This window comes from Petaurus breviceps, unplaced genomic scaffold (assembly GCF_028583685.1).
Source record: "Petaurus breviceps papuanus isolate PSGF00001 unplaced genomic scaffold, PetGlider_PUasm1.0 118, whole genome shotgun sequence".
Lineage (NCBI taxonomy): Eukaryota > Metazoa > Chordata > Mammalia > Diprotodontia > Petauridae > Petaurus > Petaurus breviceps.
Window position 1 is genome coordinate 23,633,597 of NW_027185616.1, and position 25,899 is coordinate 23,659,495.

Consider the following 25,899-nt stretch of genomic DNA (forward strand, 5'->3'; position numbering starts at 1 on the left):
GTCTGCTCATTCACCTTTGGTGTCTAGATGGCACTCAACTCTCCCCTGTGGCTCCAAGAGTCTGTAGTGTGGGGACGGCTAGGTGGTGCAGTGAATAGAGCATCGGGCCCTGGAGTCAGGAGCTCCTGAGTTCAAATCCGGCCTCAGACACTTAACACAAAAACTAGCCATGTGACCTTGGGCAAGTCACTTAACTCCAACTGCCTTCCAAAGAACAAAATAAAATAAAATAAAGAATCTGTAGTGAGCTTGGTAAAGCGTCTTGGCAGATGGGCCAAACCAGGTTGAGGGTAACCCACAGGCCTCAAATCCATGAATGAATTAGGGGGATGTCTACCCCAAGCAGGTGAAGATTCCCCCTCAGTGGAAGGGATGAAGGAGAAAAATCTGTCCAATGGCCATGCAGGCAGTTGAAGAAGGAGGCGCTGTGGAGTGCTTAGAGCTTGTTCAGACATCAAAGACACCAGTGTCATTCACTGCACCCAGGACCATCATCAGTCATCTAGACTTTGTCCTGCCACTGGACTCAGGAAGGGACAGTGAGACTGACAACTCTGTGCATCCCTGCCTCACTTAAACTCAATTCACATTCCAATCAAGACACAACACCATTGGTCCTCTGAAAATGAAAGACAAACAACCTTAAAAGCTAGAACGCCCAATTAGAGGAATTTCAGAGTTTGTAAATGACCTCACTGTCTTTTAACCCCTAAGCTACCACTAAGATGAGGAGTCAAATGTTAATCTGCAATTCAGTTTGACTAAAAAACTGATATCTAAACTAGACAGAGCAGCAGATAAAGCTGATATATTGAGAAAAAAACCCACTGGACTTGGAAGACAGGAGTCGTGGATTCAAATCCCAGCTCTGACACTTCTAACTAAATGACATGAATTATTTTCTTCAGTACTAAACATCTCAACTACTTTATTCAGGGAGAAAAAAGGGAGAAAGAGAATTTAAAAGTGTTCTAAATTCTGCTTCCAGTTTTCATTCAGATTGCCTTTAAAGCAACTAGAAATAGTACTTGGCACTTTTTATCACATCATCTGTCCCAGTTCATTCTTTGACACAGCTAAGATTAAGCTCCAAATATAGTTAGTTTTTACTGTGCTCATTTTAAAAAGCTTTATTGATGCCTAGTTTTACATCAAATTAATATCCAAATATATCTCTAATTGTCCACTCTTACCATGAGCCTTCACTTGCGCTAAATTTTTTTTTAAATTCAGCCAAACTAATACATCAATATGAATTGGCAACATGTGCAATATTCCACACCCAAAGCACCCCCTCTTCTCCCAAGAAAGGAGGGATACATTTTATAGCCTTGATTCAGCATAGAACACACACTTCAGAGTAGACTACAGCTGATGTTATGAGGCTTCTGGTCAGGCTTAGGGGAACTATGCCATCAACATTTCCTCATTTCCTATAAATTAATACTGTCATCCAAGCCACACAGACACACCTAGAAAAGATATTTATACTTTACATGTAGTTTATTTTTTTAAATAGCTGTACCTTTAGCTCAAATTGTGACTTGGGGTCATATTGGACTGTTGTTTGTGAATAGCTATAGGTTTCCAGTTCTAAGTTTTGCGGTGTCTAACCTTGTGCCTCCAAGTGCTGAGCTTGAGGAAAATTGGGTAGCCAAAAAGTTTTTCTGTGGCAATCGAGGTTTCCTGACACTCTGCTACAAAGTCTCTTGGTGTCACTGTCAGATAAAATACAAGGCTGGACAGACCAATAAAGCATTTTTTTAATTTGCTTTTTTGCAGGGGGGAAGGCAGGGCAATTGGGGTTAAGTGACTTGCCCAAGGTCACATGGCTAGTAAGTGTTAAGTATCTGAGGTCACATTTGAACTCAGGTCCTTCTGACTCCAGGACCAGTGCTCTATTCACTGTGCCACCTAGCCACCCCCAGTAAAACATTTCTTGTGATACTTTACTCCTATTGGGATTATGTCTCTTTTACAAATGCATAACACAGAGTTAATCTTATGCTGGGTCATAACAATTGTTCCATCTAGCCCCCTTTTTTCCACCTACACAGCCACCACCCTAGCTCTGGCATTTATCATCTCTTGCCTCAGCTGTTGACATGGTTTTATAATTTGTCTCTATGCCACATTCATTTCTACCCTAATACACTCACTACACAGCTGCCAGTTATTTTCTTAAAGTATAGTTCTGATGGCATGACTATTCTACTCAATTATCTCCAGTGGCTCCCTATTGCCTCTAGGCAATGGTTGTAGCTATTTAAGGAAGTTTCATCCTCCTTAAATACTCATGTCTTTTTAGCAAACTATGTGTATATATGTATTTATATTCACACACACACACACACACAAACACACACACTCATAACTTCTCCCAATGTTAACTTGTGTTGACTTTGTAGGTACCTATATATGCACTTGGCACTGGGCCTGAAGTCAGGAAGACTCATCTTCCTGAGTTCAAATCTGGCCTCAGACGTTTACTAGCTTCGTGACCATGGGCAAATCACTTAACTTTGCCTCAGTTCCTCAATCTGTAAAATGAGCTGAAGAAGGAAATGGCAAACCACTCTAGTATCTTCACCAAAAAACCCTCAAATGGGGTCACAAAAAGTCAGACACAACTGAAATAACTAAACATGCCTGCCCACACTAAATTATAAATTTCTTTGCAGGGTCTATTTCACTTTTTCTAAGTATGAGGGATACTATTAAGTATCCCTAGTACTTATTGAATGATTTCCAGTAGCATATTACCTAATTCCCACTAGAGACTAAATTCTGGACTAGTGTATGTAGGCCATAAGACCTTCTTTGGTAGCACAATGGCTAACGTGGGGTCACACAGAGGTCTTTCTATTTATATTGGATGGTAAGGGATAGTCCAACTCCACAATCATAGCCTAACGATTAGTCTAGCCTTAAACTATTCCATGGGAGAGAAATGGCCAAAATAAAAGTTGGATCGGCTAGCACCTGTTAGCCAACATTCTGTGATATGACTCAGTTGTTCCTCTCTGCAGAGTCAGCAGTTATTAACTTTAATTGACCTACCACAGACTTTATTTTAAAGTAAAAATAGTTTGGGTTTCAGCAAGCCACTGGGATTACCACTCCTACCCCAGAGGAGAGCAAAAGACACTGAGTGCACTCTACTCACATGCTACTGCCAGTGACATGATGTTAGTCTTTGTCGTTCTCCAGCTCTAAGTGTGTCTGGCTAAACACACGGGGTGGTATATTTTGAATTATGTCAGGTAGAGAACTAAGGGTGTGGAGGTATAATTGAAAATGGCGGACAACTGAATTTTATAAACGTATTTGGTACTGAACCAAAACACTATCTAGTTTAAATAGAATCTCTCTCATGATCTTTGAGTCATTTTTCAGTTATGTATGACTCTTTGTGACCCCATTTGGGGTTTTCTTGGCAAAGATACTACAGTGGTTTTACATTTCCTTCTCCAGTTCATTTTACAGATGAGTAAACTGAGTTAAAAAGGGTTAAGTGACTTGCTCTGGATCACAGAGCTACTAAGTGTCTATGGCCAAATCTGAACTCAGGGAGATGAATCTTCCTGACTTCAGGCGCAGCACTCTATCCATCACACCACCTACCTGCCCAAAATGGAAAGCTAATGTTTAAAAGCCACAGCTTTCCTAGGAATATCTGAATTGATCTTCTCCTTCCTGCCCACCCTCTCTTTAATAATGCTGGCCCCCAGAGAAAATAAAATGTGTATGCATTTCCTCTCAGGAGAGCCAGTGGGAAGTTCTGCTTTGGGATGGATGCCCCCCATCTCTTTTGTTCAAAGACTCCTTGCTGCTGTTCAGTCATTCCCGTTGCCTCTGACCCTTCATGACTCCATTTGGGGCTCACTTGGCAAGGATAATGGAGTGGTTTGCCATTTTCTTCTCCAGTTCATTTTACAGATGAGGAAACGAAGACAGAGAGGATTTATCCAGCTCTGGTCTGAGACCAGATTTGAACTCAAGAAGATGAGTCTTCCTGACTCCAGGACCAGAACTTTATCCACTGCACCGCCTAGCTACCTCTATTTCATGTCAAAATACCCAAAACGCCATGTTTTAAGCTCCTTTCCTCTCCTAGAATGTCAGCTTAATGTCAAGGAGTAGTCAAAGATAATTTCTTCTATTATCATCTGGAGCTCATATGGACAAAAGTACATGAAATCCAGTTTATTCTACACCTTTCTTTCTTTACAATCCCACCAACCACAAACTCAATTTGGTTTCCTCCCCTCTCTTTTCGGCTTCCTCCACTGTCACTAAAGAGGGGCTAGGAAGATATACTTACATGAGCACCAAACTTCACCAGAGAGATGTTATTCTTTGGTGTAAGTTGCCAGACATTCTTCATGAGGAACCCAATGGCACTGCTGTATCTATCTGCTGTTGGCATATAGTTCTTGAATGTGCTTTTGCTAAGATGGATAGGTCCATCATAAATCTGAAAACCTCTAATTGGAAATGTCCTATTGAAACACAAATTAAATCACAGGTGAAAATGGGTACACTTATTAAACATGTCATTTCTTCCTATGTGTTTAATTTGGAAAAGATGCAGGAAAGACTAGTTCAAGAAAATAATGAGGCAAAAAGTCAAATTCAGTTAAAAAAAATCAACTTTTTTTTTCTTTTGGAACAAGCTCTATTACTAGTTACATTTTGCTAAGCATTAGCTGTATTTTATACCATTAGATTGTAATCTCCTTGAGGGCAGAGACTACCCTCTGCTTCTTTTCATATCTTCAGTACTCAGCATAGTGTCTGGTACATAGAAGGTACTTAATAAATGTCTGCTGATTGATTGGATGGCTAATAAATGTATACATAAAAATACTCAGAATGGGAAAAAAATCAATAAACATGTTATTATACTTAATAAATGTCTGCTGATTGATTGGATGGCTAATAAATATATACATAAAATACTCAGAATGGGAAAAAAATCAATAAACATGTATTAAATACCTACTATGTGCATAGCACGATAGAGGTACAAAGATAAAAGTAAAAGAGTCCTTGTCCTCAAAGAGCTTATATTCTTAAATCTATAGGAGAGAGGACCTCTCTTTGAGCTGCTAATGAGGCAATGAAAAGGTCAGCAGTAAAGGAGCTGCTGTATTAAAAAGAACTAGAATGAAAATTAGGAGACCTGGGATCTAGAATTGGTCTTACTCTAGTGTGACCATAAACAAGTCCCTTCATCTCTCGGTCCTAGTTCCCTAATGTGTAAAATTAAATAGTTAAAAGGCAACAGTCTCTAAGGACCTTTCCACCTCTGAAATCCTATGCTTCTATAATTCAAGTGTCAGCAGGAGTATAAATGTTCAAGTTTAGAAGGGTAAATAAATCTAGGGAAATACCTATACTGAGAAATATAATCCTATGTTCTAAGCCTCTGGGTTGTCATTTGAAGGTTCCATAAAATACCAAGTAGCAATACTTCTATTTTAGCCATAAAAAAAGTTAGGAATACAATTTACACTCTTTGAGAGCAAAAACTATCTATTTCATTTGTCTTTGTATTTGTAGGGCGTAGAACAGCGTCTTGTATATTGATAAGCACTTAACAAATACCTAATTAAATTAGAGACACTCAAATTATTCTATTATTCTTAATTCTTTTCCCTAGAAATTTCTATAGCAACTGACTGATTTCTAATATGATGGCCCTGACTAGCAAAGATTCCTTTTCTTACTGGCAGAAAATAGTCTATTATATTTAAGACTGCTACCTATGCATCAAAAAAGTCCTCCTCATGGGATTCAAGCTGTGACAACATATTGTCTGAACAGTCCCTGGCACACATGAGGGCCTAACATATTTCAGGATGATAATTCCTGAGGGAGAGGAGCCCAGAGTAACAAATAATTCACTGGAGTCAGGTTGGCTTGACCATCCAGGGAGACCAAGGTAAATAAACCAAATCCAGTCAATAAATATTTATTAAGTCCCAACTGTGTGTTAGGCTCTGTGTTATATGCCAGGGATACCCCCAAAAAAGGTAAAAAAAAGTTTCCTGTTTTCAAGGAGCTCACAGTCTAATGGGAGAAGCAATATGCAAACTACGTATAAACAAGCTAAAGAAAAGAGATATCAGAGAAAATATCTGAGGGAAGACACTAAAATTAAGGAGGAAAGGTTCCTTTAAGGAGGTAGGACTTTAAGGGCAGTTAGGTTGCACAGTGAATAGAGCAATGATCCTGGAATCAGGAGACCCTGAGTTCAAATCCAGCCTTAGACACCTGACACTCTGTGTGACCTTGGGCAAGTCACAACCCCAATTGCCTTGCCTTTCCCCCTCCAAAAAAAAAAAGAAGAAAAAAGTAGGACTTTACTTTAGCTGAGGCTCAAAGAAAGCTAGGGCAGCCCAGAAGCAGAAACAAGGAAGGCTAGCATTTTAGACATGAGGGACAACCAGGAAAAATGCCCAAAGCTAGGAAATAGAATGTCTTGTGCCAGGTAAATCAGGTAAACAATGTCACAGGACCGTAGAATACTTGGAGGAAAGTAAAGCATAAAATGACTGGAAAGGTCACAAAATGTCTTTCTTCATACAACATCCTTTCTAAGCCACTCTATAGAGACAACATACCTTAGTGATCATTGAAACAGGGAATCTTCTACTATGAAGTCTGGGAAGATTAGTTAACTTATTCACTCTGATTTTCTCCTGTGTGAAATGGGGATGATAACTCTAGACTACCTTCATGACTGAGGAGTGGATTCATTATTGAAGAAATGTCCTAAATGTTAAATGGTACTAAGATGATTCTGAGATTATAAGGTGTGTGTGTGGTGGCCAGGGTGGAGGACAGGGGTGGGGGGGAGATAACGGAGAAAGAGCCAAAATAAAATCTATCATCAAAACTGGGTCTCAGATTCAGCTGTTATGCCACTAAAGTAGTTTTTAAGCCTTTCTTCTACATTAATTTGTTCTCTTCTTCAAGAAACTCTCTTTTCTAAAATTAAATTCTGCCCTGGCCATTTATGAAACCCTGCGAGAGTACAAAGTAAGAAGAATTGACCTAACACCAGCTCCAAAATATTCTGTAGCTCCAAACACACACACACACACACATACGCATGCACACACCCCGAAGTTAGCAGTGTTTTCACAAGGACAGAGAAATTTTAAAGAAACTTTTTTTTACTTTCAGATATTTTGTGAAATCTATGAAGTCCTCAATAGTTACCAGCTTTAGTACTCTGGTTATTTTTTTTTCCTCTTAACAACAAGTACAGAGAAGTAAGGTGAAGGAAAAAAATCCACAATAAGAAATGAACAATTGGGGCGGCCAGGTGGCTCAGCGAGTAAGAGCACCGGCTCCAGTGTCGGGATGACCTGGATCAAATCCGGGCTCAGATACTCAGCACCACACCCAGAAATAACTGGCCGTCTGACCTTGAGCAAGTTACTTAACCCCGATTGCTTTAAAAAAAAAAAAAAGAAGAAATGAACAATTTCAGTATTCACATAGAAATTTTCTTTCTTATTTCAAAAAACTCAGTTCTGTATGACTTTTGGCCTATAGGAACTGATTCAGAAAACCAAACCAAACAAAGAGATCCAAGCATCTGAGTATCAAAGTATCTGAGGTCAAATCTGAACTCAGGCCTTCTTGTCTCCAAGTCCACTCTACCCACTAAGCTGTTTTGTTGCTGTTGGTATTTGTCAAGACAAATAAAATATATACATTTAAAAAAAAAAAACAGCCCTGTAAAGCAGACATTATACATATCATTATCCTCATTTTACAGCTAAGGAATTGAGGTCAAGTGACTCACCCATGGTCAACCCTGCTAGGGAATATAGCAAGCAATATTACAGTTCAGGATTTTCCCGATCCAACCAAGTATTCTAGCCACTACAATAAACAGCCTCTCCAAGTCTGGGAAGCAGTCTTACCTGTTCCTAGGCAAAGTCCGAAGTCTCTTAGATATCCCTCCAGTGCCTGCATACTTGTTCTGACCACCCTGAAAGCCATAGTTCTGGCTCTCACCAACAAAGAGAGATTCTGATACTTCTTGGCTGGAACCTTCATCATTGGGGAAGCTTCCATCACTGTAAAATGAGAATGACTATAAATCACAGTTTATTATCTAAAATTACTCAAACCAAAAAGGTAGGTTAAAATTTGTTTCATAAAAGAAATCCTGAAATTTATTTTAATGTATTGTGATACAAATCAAGAATTTTCTTGCTTTTTAAAAGAAAATCAGAACAATATACCTTCTATTCATGAAATAGTGAAAATCTTAGAATTAAACGTAAACTGCTGAAGTGTTTTGAGTTTTTTTTGGGGGGGAGAGTTGGCAACAACCTGATACTCCTAGGACAAAATATATCACATTTAATTTAAAAAGGGGGGGGGGTGAATATGGGCTTTAGTTGAATGCAATTATTAAGTCAACAAATATCTATTAAGAATCTACTATGAAGGGGCGACTAGGTGGTGCAGTGAGTAAAGCGCTGGCCCTGGAGTCAGGAGGACCCGAGTTCGGTTCCGGCCTCAGACACTTAACACCTACACAAAAAAACTAGCTGTGTAACCTTGGCAAGTTACTTAACCCCAATTGCCTTCCAAAAGGCAAAAAAAGAATCTACTATGTGTCAAACACTGTGCTAAGAACTGGGGACATAACCCCCCCCAAAATTATTAATAGTTAGCATTTATAAAGCACTTTACAAATATCTCATTTTACCTCCACAACAAGCCTGTGAGGTCTGTACAATTATTTTCCCCATGTTACTGATGGGGAAACTGAGATTGAGAGAAGTCAAGTGACTTGTCACAAAGACTGAAAGTGTCTGAGACAGGATTTGAACTTAGGTCTCAATCCAGCCCTCAATCACCTGTGCCACCTAGCTGCCTCTTGTTCATATAGTAAGTCATGTCTAAAGGAAGATAGCTTCTGGACAAAACAAATAATAATCTCCTCCAAATTGTCATATCCTTCCTCTATTTTATCTCTCAGAGATCCTTCCTCACCTTTTTTAATTTCAAATTTAAATCTTGAGAATTTTCTACTGAGTAAGAAATGAAGATAGAGTAACATTGAAGTTTCATTGGTAATAAGAACTCCTTGTTTTTGTTGTCATTATTGTTGTTATTAAGATGGTAACTTGTTTCAGTTGTATCTGACTCTTTGCCACCCCATTTGGGGTTTTCTTGGCAAAGACAATGGAGTGCTTTGCCATTTCCTTCTCCAGCTTATTTTACAGATGAGGAAACTGAGGCAAACAGGGTTACGTGACTTGCCCAGGGAAGTGTCTGAAGCAAGATTTTAACTCAGGAAGATGAGTCTTCCTAACTCCAGGTCCAGTACTCTAGCTAAGGTGCCAACCTAGCTACCCAAGAACCCCTTACTCAATATAAGTGAATTTTTTGCCTTCTGATGGTATCAGACCTAAAGAAATCTCTCTCCTTAAACTCTCTGTACCTCCCTCTCCTATGAACCATTGATATTCATTTTTCTAATTATATTTATTCATGGACATGTTATCTCCTACTTGAGGTTAAGGTTATATAAGCTTCCTGCAGGCAGAAAGTGCTCCATTCATTTTTGTTCTCCCCAGTTCTATAACACAATGCTTAATAAATATTTGTTGAACTGCATAAACATTTCCAGAAAGGACCTTTCCTAGCTTTCCTGTATTATTTTGTCTTTGTTTACAAAATTAAAGTCAAGCGTAAGCATAGTGGCAAACTTAAATGTGAAAGAGTAAGGCAAGACATATAGGAAAAAGAGAAAATAAATCAATGAAAAATGCTATAAGCAATTACTAACCTGGCAAAGGTTAAACCTATCCCATTATCTGCAAATCTGCAAGAAAAATGAAATGAAATTCAATTAATCATGTAAAAGAAAGTAACTGCCTCAATATTTAAATGCTGGGAAATCTCAGTAGGACCGATAATTTTTACTCTCCCCAACATATGAACAGAGTTCAAAGAAACAACTTCAATCAAATAATTTTACATTACTAACTTCAGCTTATTATCGTCAAAACCCTTTCAACATCAATCCTCCAATCACTGCTTTACTTAATCCACCCATCAATTTTCTTGGATGGCAAAGTCAAAAAGGAATTCAAACTGCCAAAAACTACAGATGACAATAATGTCATATCCAGTAATAGAAGTCAACAATCCTTGAGTGTTAAATCTATGCCCAAAATAGAGCACCCCTCTCTTCAAATTATATACATATTGGGAGTAAAAATATATACTATAGCCACAAGCCATGTTGAAAACATGTCAACGAAACTATTAAGATAGTGGTGGAAAAATTTTGCTTTGAATGGCAATGAAATAGTTTTGGGGTGCAGGAACCTCTGGTAGCCTCTAAGAAAACCTATGTTTTCCCTCGTTTTTGTTTGGTTTTAGGATATTACCCTTCTTATTCACATAGAATGAAATTCCTAGTTTCTGTGTAAGTCTACAATTGCCATTCTACCAGACTGGTTTCTTTTCATGTAAAAGTAAGATGATGGAAGAAGGAAAAGAAAACATTTGAAAGAGACCAAGTAAGTAAAAGACTCTAGTGGTAAGTAAGGAAATCATCACCACAACCCTGGGGCCAGGAGAGGGGAAAGCCCCTGAAACAGCTGTGGGATATAAATTTTCCCCTAAGGACTTTAGCTAAATCCCAGAAATTTTGGTCAAAGACAAAATACTGAAAACAACCAAAAAAAAAAAAAAAGAATCACAGTCAGGATCATCAAAGAATTTGGCAGCTGCATATAAAAGAAAGGAGAGTTTGACAAACAATATTTCAGAAGGCAAAAGATAACAGCTAAAATCAAGACAGAAGTAAAATGAGGGGGGCGGTTAGGTGGCGCAGTGGATAGAACACCGGCCCTGGAGTCAGGAGGACCTGGGTCTGGATCCAGCCTCAGATACTTAACACAAAAATTAGCCGTGTGACCTTGGGCAAGTCACTTAACCCCAAATGCCCTCCAAAAGGCAAAAAAAAAAGAAGTAAAATAAGACTAGTCTTGTTATATTTGGTGAGGGAGACCCTACATGTGATTCTTCCCTCACATTAAGAGAAGCAGGATAATTATGGGATACAATACCATCTTCTCCCACATTTACCATCATGGGGAAAAAAAAGTTTTCAACTGTGAACTAGTTTGGTTAGGTCACATACGCTGAATTCTGAACGACAATGTCTCCTCCTCGGACCCATGCTCCATGGTCATTGTTTTTAAAAGTGATGAGTCTGTCAATGAGTGCAGCAACCCGAGGTTTTTCTAGGTCTGCATCTTGATGAGGTCGAAACCTTGAGATAAGGGGAGGAAAGTATAAATACTGTAAAAACAAAGATACTATAGATATGGGTTAGGTAGCATATTTATTTTTACCTGTATAACTTCATGGGCTTTAAAAAAAGAAAAACTTTGATTTCAAATTAATGTTAGTTTCAATCTCTGTCCATATTAACATTTCAAAAATTCAAAGAAATACAAGATTATTTTTTTCTATTGATACATGATTTATCCGTGTGGGCCTTTCCTCTGACAATGATGTTCATAAACATCTATGTACTTTCAGTCTGGGTTTCTTATCCATTCCCTGCTATAAATCCTCCATGGTACCTTTATCCGATCCTCTAGAAACCTTGCTCTCAGATGGGATACGAGTGTAATGCTCATTCAAGCGGTCTGCCGATCCTCATTCTTTCTATATGACGAGCCTTCTCCCTTTTCTATTCATATGTGTCAAAGATGCTTTTTATAAAGATCAATATATCCACACTGATCCCTCAGTTGGGTATATCACTCCCAAGGAGTTAAAATCAAAACAAGTTTCAATATCTACCAACATATGTGTAGCAGTATTTTTGTGGGGTTTTTATTAAAGAAAAAAGAAACTAACAACCACATGACTGCTGATAAATAGCAAAACAACTGAACAAACTATGGTGTATTTAATGGAATGTTTTTATACAATAAGAAATGGTGAATGAGAAATTCAGAGAAACATGGGAAGATCCATAAAAAGTGATTCACAGTAAGAATAAGCAGAATCACAATAACAATCATCATAATGACTGTAATAAAAGAAAACACTAAGAGGTAGGGAATAAACATTTATATAGCGCCTACTAATGTGTCAGGCACTGTGTTAAAGACTTTACAAGTATTATCTCATTTGACACTCACAATAAACCTGGAAAGTAGCTACGGTTATTATCTTCATTTCACAATTAAGGAAACTAATGCAAACAATTTAAATGTGTCCAAAGTCACACAGTTATTAAGTGCTAAAGCCTTATTTGAACTCAGGTCTTCCTGACTCCAAGCCCAATATTCTGTTCACTGTACCCCATAGCTGCTCTTAAAAGGGGGGGGGGGCAGACAGGTGGCAAAATGAATACAGCACTGGCCATGGAGTCAGGAGGACCTGAGTTCAAATCCAGCCTCAGATACTTAACAGTTACTAGCTGACTTTGGGCAAGTGACTTACCCCAACTGCCCAGCCTTCTGCCCTCTTAAAAAAAAATGAAGTCTGAATAATCACTGATATTGGTCCCAGAGAACCAATAATGAAACATTTCCTTCCTTGGGGGAAGAAGGGGGGCACAAGAACAGAATGTCAAATGCACTGTCAGATGTGTTTTTGTTTTTTGCCTTATTATTTCTTTTGTTATAGTCCCCATGCCTGGAATGCTCTGCCCCCCCCCCCCCCCCCCCGCCAACTCTACCTCTTACTTTGGCTGGCTTATTTCAAAGCTCAGTTCAAATTCCTCTATGGGTTAGGATCACAGCTGAGTAGTTTCCTAGTCCTTACATAATATCAAGCAGATGGAGCATTCTTATAAAGGAAACTGCACAATGTTCTCAATGAGAGCCAAAATAAGATGGGAAAAAAAACCGTTCTCGATACCACACGTTGCAACATCCATTTCTAGAACTAACTGTAGGCAATCTGTTGCTGCTTGTGCCATTATGGTTCATTAAACTCACAATCTTCTGTTTATGCTTTAGAATAGATGCTCTCTTGATTTATTTCCCTTTCAATCATATCCTCTTTTTTGGCTCTCTTGGCATCTCTAGGTATCTTTTCCGTTTAGGCCAAATTTCCAATTTTTCACCACACTTTATGAGCTTTATGCTCATTCTGCTTTCTCTCAAATTCTGGAGTTTGACATCATACTGGAATAAAATTGGTGAGTGAATTTGCCTTTCTGAAGGGTCTAATATATACAAGTACACACTATACAAACACACACACACACACACACACATATAATTTTTTTTTTTAATGGTGAGGCAATCAGTGTTAGGTGACTTGCCCAGAGTCACACAGCTAGTAAGTGTCAAGTGTCTGAGGCTAGATTTGAACTCAGGGCCAGTGCTCTATCCACTGTGTCACCTATCTGCATATATATATATATGCAAACATACATACATATTATACACACACATACAGATAGATAGAGATAATAAAAAAGTCTTAATGCAGTTTTTTGTTTTTTTGTTTTTTATTTTTTTGGGGAGGGCAATTGGGGTTAAGTGACTTGCCCAGAGTCACACAGCTAGTTTTTGCGTTAAGTGTCTGAGGCCAGATTTGAACTCAGGTCCTCCTGACTCCAGGGCCGGCGCTCTATTCACTGCACCACCTAGCCGCCCCTGTTTTTTAAGTTTTTATATCCTATACATCTTATGCAAGCCATCAACCTAATGTTTCATTCATGAATTGGCTTATTACTCATTTAGTTGACAATTTGATCATGGGCTCCTATATCTGAATTATTCAAATGAATGTAAAAACATCATGGACATATTTGTGTGTAAAATTACATGCCTAACAAAGTTGTCAAAATGTGCTGTCACTTTTCTTCTACAAAACGGTAGTCTCAATAATTACTTCCAAATGAAATTGCCATTTCCTTTCCTATGAATTGTTAATATATACATATATACGCATATGTATAAGGGTTACTGGGATCAAAGAGATTTCATGATTAGCCATAACATTACAAACACTAACCTAAATAAAGCATATCTTATTCTAGTGAATGCAAATAGTTTGATTCACTACATCTGATGACAATGTTTATAGGATCTTTACTATATCTGCCCTTTCAGTTAGTGATCTGTCGGTTCTATATATGGATTTCATATTTTCTCAATGTTTTTGGCTACAACGTATATGATAAATATATGTTGACACTATGTTTAGCATATTCCTTAGCAAGTACAAGATCTCTGGTAAGTAATCAAATGAGAAGAATAAAGATGCTACAATCTCAAGGTAGATTTCTAAATCTAGTCAGCTTGATCAACTGTGTGGTCCCAAATTTCTTATTTATTTCTTTTCAATAATACTCTTAACTTTTCAAATGCTGTCTGAATTACTTTAAAGTATTTCAGAATAAATCTGATCTTTGTAGAATCCTGATGACTAATTTTACCAAATCATATTTTCCACAGCTTTTTCTTAATCCCATGCCTCACTAATGTACCTCAGTTCACAATGAAGACTTTGTGATCTGTAGGGATATTTCTTACTTCAATTATTTGCTAAAGACTAGGCCTAGCCTTATATTTTGTAAGGCCTATCAACCTAACCTATAATATCTCTCAATCCTGGCCATTAGATAAATCACGTTAGTAATTAATCTATGGTACAGCAGAAATGGAATAAAATTAATCAAAATCCAGGACTTTTTACTGACTATACAATTCTCTCTTTGTACAATTTTCTGAGTTGACCCATCTTGGCCCTTTGTTTTACTGACATTATTTTCAAAATTTTTATTTCCATTTCTGGAGCTATGTTTATTTTGGCTCAGTTTATGTAGTTATGCCTGAAATGTTGCACCACGTATCAACCACAATATATACATTATGGTTTACCGCTTTGGCTGAAAAGGAAAACAACATTGTTTCTGCTTATGCCTTGTCGTCAAGAATGCTAAAGAGGAAACAGCAGCTCAGATGATCACCACGTTATGGAACCCATCACTTCACATTAGCATGGACAAACATCCAACTAAACCTACTGTAGGAAAATGCTACAGTGCTAGAAAACGACAAAATTCACAGAACAAAGGAAAAATCATGAAGTAAGGCTGTGCAAAAATATTCTGCTACATACTGGGGAAAGAGAAAAAATTTTAGCTAAGATGTATTATCATGGAAAGTACAATCTACTAGAGTCATAACATAGGACCAGATCACTGCAAAACACAAATATGTGATAGAGGTGTAAACCAAAGTCCTACAAGAGGCCCACACAGAAAAATTATGAAGGATGAGGAGGTTCAAGAAAGGCTTCATAGAAAAGGTAGCACTTCAGCTGGATTTTAAAGATTGGTTAAGGAAGCAAGCAGCACCAGGAAAAGTCAACAATAACATTAGAAAGAAAAACAACTTTGAAATACTCAAAGCTGATCAATGTAATGACCAACCATGATTCCAAGGGACTGATAATAAAGCATGCTGCACTCTAACTGACAGAAAGGTGATGTACTCACGATGCAGAATCAGAGTCACATTATCAGACAATCGGTCTGGGAAATTGTTTTATTTGACTCCACAGATTTGTTGCAAGGATTTTGTCTTTGTATTCTGCAATGGTAAGGGGATAGAGGAGGGAATAGGGAGAGGGTAATAAAACAAGAAAAGAAATAGAAGACAATAAAGTATCTTTTTTTAAAGGTGACTTTTTTAGGACTAGGGAAGATATAGGCATATTTATTGGTAGAAGAAAAGAAGCCAGTAGAAAGGAAGCTATTAAAGATTCATGAGAGAGAGACAAAGAGAGAAGGGGGGGGGGGAATAACTGCTGAAACAAAGTCATGAAGAAGGAAGGTGGGGCAAGTAAGAGCACCAGCTCCAGTGTTGGGATGACCTGGGGATCAAATCTGGGCTCAGATACTTAGCACCACACCCAGAAATAACTGGCCGTGTAACCTTGAGCAAGTTACTTAACCCCAATTGCTTTAAAAAAAAAAAAAAAGAAGGAAGGTGGGGAAGGCAATTAAGGGCACAGGTAAAGAAATTCTTTTCACTAAGGAATAGATGCCTTTCCTTCTGTGGCCAGAAGGAAGCAAGAGAGAATGATTTGGTGATAATTCTAAGAAGCTGAGAGGAGTGGAACAGTGTGGGATGAATGAAAGAAGGAAGGAACCCACAGCAGCTGGCCTCAAGCTTTTTACTTAAGTGGCTAAATCTGTTGAAAGTATAGGGGTTTGATAGGTAGCAAGAGATGGGGGAGGAAAGGTTCGATTTATTACTGTGGGAGAAGAGACAGGGAATTAATAAGAGTAAAATAAAAAGTATGTCAAACTACGTAAATCAAAGACCTAGCTGAGACTGTAAATGATAAATTCAGTCTCTAAAATCAGCTTATTTCATGACTTTTTTTTCCAGCAATGCCATGGAGCATAGGCAAACTTGAAATGGCAGCAAAGGGGTGGGAGGATGAAGATTAGCAAGTTAATAATTTTAGATCAGCCAGGCAAGTAATTCTAGAGTACAAACATTACAGAGGCAGACCACAGGGTCAAGGTTCAGTATCAAGACAAGTAAAGACAAAACAGAAGAAAATGAATAGAATAGGTATGGTCTCAAAAGACTAGTGGTTATAAGGAAGGAAGATATATTTATTGTGAATGAAAGTGGGAGAAGTAGAAAGATAAAAATTTTTAGAATTAGGATAGAATTTCAAAATTGTAGTTCCTGGAGGCAGTGAAATTGCAAGAGTATGGCAGAAGTGGCAGAAAAAAATGACTGGATCTGGGGGAGCTAAGGAATTAAGTAATCAGGTTGTTAGCTCATCAGACATACTAGCTACCAAATACCAAAAAATACTGAAGATTATGGCAGGCCTTGGGGTGCAAAGGAAGGTGGTGAGCCACACCTTAAATTTATTGGGAAAACAGGAAGAAGGATCTAAAAGGAAGAAGATCTGGCATTCTCTCTAGCTCTCCTCCATGCCTGGAATGCTCTTCCTCCCTCATTCCTACTACTGACCCCCCTGGCTTCCTTTAAGTCCCAACTAAAATTCTACATTCTATGGGAAGCCTTCCCCAATACCTCTTAACTCTAGTGCTTTCTCCCTTTTAATCATTTCATATTTATCCTGTATATAGCTTGCTTTGGATATATTTATTTGCATGTTGCCTCCCCCAATTAGATTGCAAACTCCTTTCAGGGCAGGGACTTTTGTCTCCTTTTGTATCCCCAGAATTTAACACAATGCCTGGCATATAGTAAGTGCTTAATAAATGCTTACTGATTGACTAATTGACTAAAAATGGCACCGACAAGAATAGGCAAAGAACGATATAAACAGAAAAGGCACCAGTTACTTCTGTGGTATTTGAAGAAGCTTATATTACTGCATAGATGCCAAAACAGTAAAAATAGGTCCCCTCAACACTCACAAAAAGGACTTTTCCAGACTATTTGAATATTTCATTTTAATTTTTGTTTCTAATATCAGTGTAAGACAATGGAATCAGAAGAGACCCAAGTTCAAATCCAGATGTAAAACTTTTTGTTGTGTGACCCTGAGCAAGTCACTTACTTTCTATAAAACTCTTTCTTCAAAGAATAAATTGGGGGTAACCCACCCCACAAATGTGGCCTATTATTATTATAATTATGACTATAATCATCTCCTGAGCCCCCCCCATATTAGTAGCCTTACTCCAAAAGTCATTGTGTAATTTTCTATTTACTTGTCTGTATACATGTTTTCTCCCCCTGCCACCCCCACCCCATTAGTAAAACATAAGCCCTTGGAAGGAAGGAATTGTTTTCATCTTTACTTTTTTTGTCCCCAGCACAGTGCCAGGCACACAGTAGGTACATAAAAAATGTCTGTTGAACTGAATTCTTATCAATGATTTGACTTAAAGTTTCCGTTGGGTGGCTAGGTGGTGCAGTGAATAGAGCACCAGCCCTGGAGTCAGGAGGACCTGAGTTCAAATTCGGCCTCAGACACTTAACACTTACTAGCTGTGTGACCTTGGGCAAGTCACTTAACCCCAATTGCCCTACCTTCCCCCCTCCAAAAAGCCAAAAAAGAAAATAAAGAAAGAAAGAGAGTTTCCATTGGCTTAGTATACAGTGAGTAGAATTGTAGAAGTTAAGGTATGTACCTTGCACTGTTATCCAAACAGAGATACTCTCTTGGATCAGAAGCACTGGCATTGGATGTTTTTACGCCTTTGTCGATAAACAAACCTGCCTGGAAAACATAATTAAGGAGCATGTGCTTAAAACCATGACCACATGTACATGAGTCAAGAAACTCCCTTCAGCTGATCTTTTACAAATAAACTTGAAACTAAAAAGAAATTCTAAATATGTTGCGAAAGGACCCCTTTTCTTCTTTAAGCTATTTCAAACATTTAGCAGCTCATTCTATCTTATTTTAGTACAAACCTTTTCCAGGGACATATAAAGGACTAAAGCCTAGGGAAATCTCTTAGACATCTGACAACATCTGATGCTGAGATACATGAACATTGAGGAAAACATTTCTCCTCCCTGAGAAACAATGGGTCAAAGTTCCTTTAGTAACTTAATGGACAAGATAGCACTACTCATATTTCAGATGTGGAAAGGAAATATTGTAGCATATGACTGAAAATCCTAAAGCCATCTGCTCAAATCATAAGTGTCCCATATGTATAATACAGATATTTATAGAAATAAATTGAATATGATGCAGATGTTTTACAAAATATACATGAGTGGCTAATCTGTTATTTGTATATGCACTTAATTTTGATAGCAAAATGGTGTTTGGGAATGGTCATTATATAGATTTCTTACTTGGGGTGAAAACAAATTAATCACACAATTTTCATTTTTAAATTGTTGTCCAAAATTGAAAAAATAAACATCTATGTTTATACATTTAGAATACTAAAAATAAAAATACCACTTGACATTTTGCAACTCCCCTGTCAGATGAAGACCATACTTGTAACCACCTACATGAGCGTGATAAGCCTATTTGAGGCTCAGAGGAGTCATAACTAACCTCCAGGTACAGAGCTAGTAAACATTAGAGAAACAAATTCAAATCCCAGTATTCTGACCGTTGGTCACAGGATCTAGAACTTAAAGGAACCTCAGAAATCATCAACTCTAGTCTGCTGTAGAGAAGAGAAAAGTGGGGCCCCCTGAGTGAGAGAGATTACTTTCTGTCTCTCAAGAAGCAAAAGTGAAAACTCACATTGAAAACATTTCACCTGCCAAATGTCTCTTGACATGTTAAACATTTGTGGTAATTTTCACTTTGAAAAAATGCTTTCAAATATTATTACTTTGAAACGTCTCTTCATTCCACAAATACCAGGTTGTTTCTGGAACGAATTTGCCATATAGCACGGTGGAATGAAAAGAATCTCAGGCTTAAAGATGCCAATTAGGGTCCTGACTCTGACATTTCCTAACTCTGTGATCTTGGTTAATAATACTATATTTCCTCAAGGGATTGTTACAAGGAAAATGCTTTGTAAACCACAAAGTACTATATGTCAATGTGAGTTATTATTACTTTTTAGAGGCAGCTACGAGGCACAGTAGGCATTGAACTAGACCTGGAGTCCAGAAGACCTGAGTTCAAATTCCTCCTCAGATATTTACTAGCTCTGTGACCCTGAGAAAGTCACTTAACTTCAGTCTGCCTCAGTTTCCTCAACTGTTAAAAAGGTTCTACTTGACCTTTTTTTTTTTAAAGTTTAATCGAATCCATTTAAGGAAGAAACATTTCACTCATTCATTTACTCAGTTAAATGTTATTGATCATAACGGCATATGTGATATCACAGATGGGAGGAAAAGATTCCTTCCTCCTGAAACTTATGTCTAATTCGAACAGGGTTAGAAATATATCTGAAAGTTTTAAGTGAAGTAAAGTGTGTTCCAAATAAAGTTGTATATATAACCTGGGAGGTAAAGGTGTGTGTGATTTAGTGTAGTTAAATATGTCTCAATGAATATGGATAAAGTCCATATGTGAGACCAGCCACATGAGAAACACATTTCTACAAAAATACTCAGTTCAGATATTTCTGCTGCCAGTGGGAATAAAGAAATGCCCTCATGTTAGTGTTACTGCACTGAGAAACCATAAGGCACCTCAGAACTTATATAGTATGAAAATTCTAAAGCTCCTTAAACATATCAGTGAGCTTCTTTCCCCAAAGAAAGTGTGTACAATATACAAATAAAACCATCCTCCATATATCTGTTAGAGTAATTAGTTCAAAAGCCCAAAATTAATTTCCTTTATAATTGGTTTTGACTTCCATTCCTCAATTGTGCTGACATCTTTTCTCCCAGAAAAAAAAATGTACCCATTGGTGCGAGAATGAAGAGGAACTGACCTTAAAATTTGAATGAACCCTGTTGTTATAAAAAATACCCAGTGGTGTAAGTTCTGCTTTGGTTAATCCATGTGATTCACTGGATTCCCCTGTGGCTTCCTTGTGGAATAAATACCATATTCCAGCATCCTAAAATTCAAATGAAGAGATCATTAGTAAAAACTTATTTAAAAAAAAAAAAACATTCTTGTCAAAATGGTTTCAGAAAAACCTGAGAATGCTTATATGAACTCATGCAAAGTGAAATGAGCAGATTCAGGAGAAAATTGTACACAGCAACAGCAATGTTGTAAGGATGATCAACTGTGAAAGACTTGTCTTGGATCATTGTCTTAATCCAAGACAGTTCCAAAGGACACATAATGAAAAATGCTGCCTGCCATCGGAGAGAGATGTGAACTCTGAATGCAGACGGAATTTCTTGATTTCTTTATTTTTCTCTTTTTTGGGTCAGTTTTCTTTTGCAACATAGCTAATATGGAAATGTTTTGATTATACATGATTTCACATGTAAAATCAATATCAAATTGCCCTCTCAATTTGCCTTCTCAAGGCAAGGAGAAAATTTGGAAGTCAAAATTAAAAAAAAATTTACATGCAATTGAGAAATGTTTAACAAAATAAAATATTTTTTTAAAAAAGACATTCTCAACCAATCTCTTTCTATATCAATCACTTCATTCCATTTCCCTAAATATTAACATACAATGTTTCAGGTTAAGAACAAATTACAAAGGCGGCTAGGTGGATAGAGCACCGGCCCTGGAGTCAGTAGGACCTGAGTTCAAATCCAACCTCAGACACTTAACACAAAAAACTAGCTGTGTGACCTTGGGCAAGTCACTTAACTCCAACTGCCCTCCAAAAAGCAAAAATTAAAAAAAAAGAACAAATTACAAAGAGCCAAACCTTGAGATAGTACAATTGAACCCAAAGAGCAAACTTAAAACCCATTTGAGATTTTTAAACTGGGCAAAAGACTGGAGATGCTGAAATAATCACTTTCTACTACCATTTGCTTAAAAAAGTCTCTGGTTATATCTAGTACTAAAATCACTCCCAGGCATGTTCAAGAAAGGGCCAAGTCAACAGACTTACAAAGACAACACACTGAGTCTAAGCAATAAAATTTTTTGTTCAGTCCCAAAATGATCAATAGATGAGTCATGCACATTAGACAACCATTCAGCCAACATACAGATCTTATTGACTTCTTGCAAATAGCTCTAATGCCCTTCCTGTGCTGAAACTTCTTTTTTTTCCAAAAGAAAAAACACAGCATAGATGAATCAGCATCCTGTTTGGCCTTGGAAATGTTGTCAGTTTGAAGCTGTGTTACTGCTACAGGAACACAGGAAAGATTTAGGAATTTTCTGCACTCAAGATATGAAAGTGGAAATAATTTAGTCTGTCTTAGTCTACTATTCTTTAAACTATTTATTTATTTATTTATTGCTTTTTGGAGGGGGAAAGGCAGGATAATTGGGGTTAAGTGACTTGCCCAAGGGGTTACACGGCTAGTTAAGTGTTAAGTGTCTGAGGCAGGTTTTGAACTCAGGTCCTCCTGACTCCAGGGCCAGTGCTCTATTCACTGCAACACCTAGCTGCCCCATCTACTAACTATTAGGGTAGAATATAATCAGGATAAAATAGTCTTCTACCTTACTTTGATGAAACAGATGAAACCTAAGAATACTGAATAGGAAAACTTCATGTGAATTGAGAAGATGAGAGAATCAAGTATAACATTTTTTCCTTTTGTAAAAGCTATAATTCTACCTTATTAATGAGCTAGTGTGAAAAATGTATATATTTGCTCCTACTCACATCTTCACAAAGGTGACAAATGAAAGAAAGTATACTTGGAGGGCAAGGTGAAGAGCTTGGTACAGATACAACCAAAACTTGCAAGTTAAAACTAAAGAGAAAAAGCATCCCCAAATAGAGCTCTGATCCCACAGCTTTTTGTTTAAAAAAACAAAAACACAAAAAAATGCTTCATGACTTGCCATGATCCAAGCCTTACTTTCCTGAATTTTTCCACCATTCCACAAGCAGCCTCCTCACCCTGGCCTAGAAGCTCATTCTGCAGCCTCCTCACCCAAAGTATACTTTGGCCTCATAGTTCCTACCAGAATTCATTTTTATAAACTGCCCAGGCCAGACACATTTTCATTCTTTTCTGTGGTCCATTCCTGACTCTCCAGACTTTCTCCCCTTGCATACCTTCCTCTCTTCTACCCCAACCCTAACCCCCAACGTTTAGCTTCATTTTATATATTGTCTTCTTTTCTTAGAATAGAAGGTTATTCTGCTTACATTTATTTCCCTAGTACTAAGCACAGTAAGAGCTTAATGAATACTTATTGCCTTGTTGACTGTGCAGTTAAAACAGGTAAAAGGAACTTTGCACAAGAACCAGGGAGATGTACACTGAAGAAAGGGTTTCATTTACTTCAAGATTAAAAGTCCTGCCAAAGGGCTAGTTAGCTTTGTTGGATGAGTTTCCCTGGGAAGAAACAAATTAAGGTAGGCATATTTTTCCATTCCATAGCACTAAACTTGAGATGAGACAGAGAGGGAGGGAGAGAGAGAGAGAAAGAGAGAGAGGGAGGGAGAGAGAGGGAGAGAGAGAGAGAGAGAGAGAGAAAATGAGAGTACAAAGGGTATGCCTTTTACACTGTGTACCACAAAAGAATAACATTTGCTTACATTTTCCCATAGATTCTTTCCAAGCATTTTAAATAGCTGAAGATATCTTTATTCTTGTCCTTGAGATCATACGTATCAAAGGACAATGAGAAATAAAACTGATCAGAGATCTCAGCGCTTAACAAACAGCAGGCACCTAATAAATGTCTTCCAACTGACTGAGATCATACTTATCACACCCATAAGGATCCATCCTACAGATCCGAAGTTTCAAAACACGGGCCATTACAAATCATAATACGGAGAAGCGTTGTCTATGAGTTATCAAACAAAAAACTACACAGGGCTGTCAGGATTGAATTAAACTACCTATGTGACCTTGGGCAAGTCACAACCTCACTGAGGCTCACTTCCTTCATTTGTAAAATGAGGGGGTTGGACAAGGTGACCCCTGAAATCCCTTAGAAGTCTAGAACTGTAGTCCCTATGAGCTATGAAGTTTACATTCATGAAAAATTGTCTCTAAGAGGATCAAATCAATAAAGCAATCAATAAACATTTATTAATTGCTTACTATGTGCCAGACACTGTAGTAATACTGACTCCTGTATACCAGTTTTCCCAAAGAAGAATGTCTTTCAGCTAGTCTTTTGATTTAAGCCAGCCTCACACAGATCATATCCTCAGGTTCCGGAAAGTACTATACAGTGTTTCTTTCCATTCAAGGCTATTTTCTTTGAACAGCAATGATATCCAAAATATACACCCTCAATATATTAAGACAAGAAGGTAAATTTCATAACTTTTTAGCTGTATTTGGCCAACACTGATATTGCCTTTGGGGAACTGTAACTTAAAGTGTGTTTTTTGATTTGTTTTTTTTTAAACACACCCATTAAAGCCTAAGTGTGGGTTTTTACAAGCTCATCATGGGACAACGTCAGTCCTCTCTACCAAGGGAGCTTATTAGCTACCTAAAATTAACCTGATGACAAAACTTGTCCCAGTCATCCAAACCAGCACTCTGGTGCCTGCCACATCATATGGCTGAATCCAGCTGCCTGAACAAAGGAGAGAGAGAGCCTGAAGTCAATAGGGTCACTTTCTACCTAGTATCATAAAGGCTCAACACTTGTTACTAAAACAATCCATTCTCAGAAAGAAAAGTTGAGTCAATCAGCATGTCATCACTAATAACCATGACTCAAATAGCAGCCATTCAGTCCCATTTAACCTAAATAGAAGCCAAAAGAGACTGAAAACAATGGCTACAAAGCATACCCATAATACACACTGGGGACAGTACTGCTCTTAAAGACAGAATCTGTCTTACTCTATAGGCTGAAATAATGGAGGGAGCTAGAACAGAGAGAAAACTTCTCTTCTGTCCTTGTGATAACAGGTCACTACCCTGGAAAAGCCCTGAGTATGATTTACAGTACCACAAAGCAGAACTTATACCAGATGCACAAAAATTTAAGAAAAATTCAAGCGGTGTGACCTTGGGCAAGTCACTTAACCCCAATTGCCCAGCCTTCTCCCCTCCAAAAAATAAAAATAATAATTCAATAATATGATAGGAGGCCCATGGCCCTTACCTGTGAGCCAGCAGCTGCATTATTTATCAGATGGTTATTGGGATGAGCAATCCAGAATGTTGAAACGGCCCTGAAATGTAATTTTTTTTAGAAAGATTAAAAATTACTTCATAAAGAATCTTGGCCATTGCAAAACTCTAAGATTTTCTAAAGTCCTAACACCAATATAAACAAATGAGATGTTTTGCTTTTTTTTTTTTTTCAATTTCCCCATCTGCCAAGTACTCACATGCAATCTGTAGCAGGCACAGGGACATAATTTCCAAATACTTTGTCTCTAATGCTTATACACATGGTGTTGTTCCTGTCAGTGGGAAGAAGAGTGCCTGGTTTGGTGACAAGCCCAAGGTTGTGGAATAAAATATTCCTTTGCTCAATGCCATCTTCCAAGAAGAAACAATGGCCTAGTGTGTCAAAGCCAATAGTGTCTTTTATCTGCAGAAATACAAGTCCATTATGTCATTAGTAACAAGATTCACTGTAAATTAAATGCAAATGATACTCAGTTGAACATTCTTAGTACAATTGCAAGAGGAAGCTTCCCTATCAGCAGGGGCAGCAAAAAAAAGTCAAATGTCGAGCTTTATTTATTCCCCTGGTATCGTAACTGCTTTGGCTAGAAAAATTAGCTTACTAGAGAAAGATAAATATCTAAAAGCACAGCAGAAACAAGATGACCCAGGCATGGAGTAAAAGAAATGATTTAGATATGGTTGAAAGGTCATGGAAATTTGGCACAATGAGTTGGTTCTGCAATACTCTCTAGCCTGCTTTGTTTTCAATAATGACTCAAGGTTAGATTTAAGAGTCTACCTACCAGCAGACCATCTGTTCCATGGATAGTAACACATCTAGAGAAGCAGTGATGAATGGACACACCATCCAGGTAAGTCTGAGGTCTATAACCTCCTTTATCGTCTACGCTGCCACATCGGTGAAAGTGCACCGGGTATTTCCCCAGATGCTGCTGCCCCAGGTGCTTTAGTTCCACATGGGAAAAATGGACCGAGGTGAAGTTTTTCTGAATCTACAACACAAAGTACTAGGGTCAACAAATTCCATGCTTTAAGAAACAGACAAGGATTGGCTTTTTTTTTTTAAAGAAAATCCCACAGTAGAAGGGAGGAAGAAGATAAAGGGGAATATGTGAAGTACCCTAATCAATTAAGTGGTAAATAAGGAAAGAAATAGGAAAGAAGGAAGGAAGAGGGGAGAGAAGGGAAGGAAGGAAGGAAGGAAGGAAGGAAG

General features: G+C 37.8%; 1 protein-coding gene across 3 annotated transcripts in view; it reads right to left on the reverse strand.

Annotated features, from left to right (window-relative positions):
* CEMIP2 (cell migration inducing hyaluronidase 2) overlaps positions 1-25,899 on the reverse strand; it is a 106,093-nt gene that overhangs the window by 32,524 nt on the left and 47,670 nt on the right. For all 3 annotated transcript variants that reach the window (XM_069087056.1, XM_069087046.1, XM_069087051.1), the window contains 9 exons: positions 25,469-25,678; positions 24,881-25,086; positions 24,652-24,721; positions 20,402-20,530; positions 18,161-18,249; positions 11,192-11,323; positions 9,827-9,862; positions 7,944-8,099; positions 4,325-4,502 (listed from right to left, as the gene is read on the reverse strand). In XM_069087056.1, coding sequence (XP_068943157.1) covers positions 4,325-4,502; positions 7,944-8,099; positions 9,827-9,862; positions 11,192-11,323; positions 18,161-18,249; positions 20,402-20,530; positions 24,652-24,721; positions 24,881-25,086; positions 25,469-25,678 — 1,206 coding nt within the window. The remainder of the gene's footprint in view (positions 1-4,324; positions 4,503-7,943; positions 8,100-9,826; positions 9,863-11,191; positions 11,324-18,160; positions 18,250-20,401; positions 20,531-24,651; positions 24,722-24,880; positions 25,087-25,468; positions 25,679-25,899) is intronic.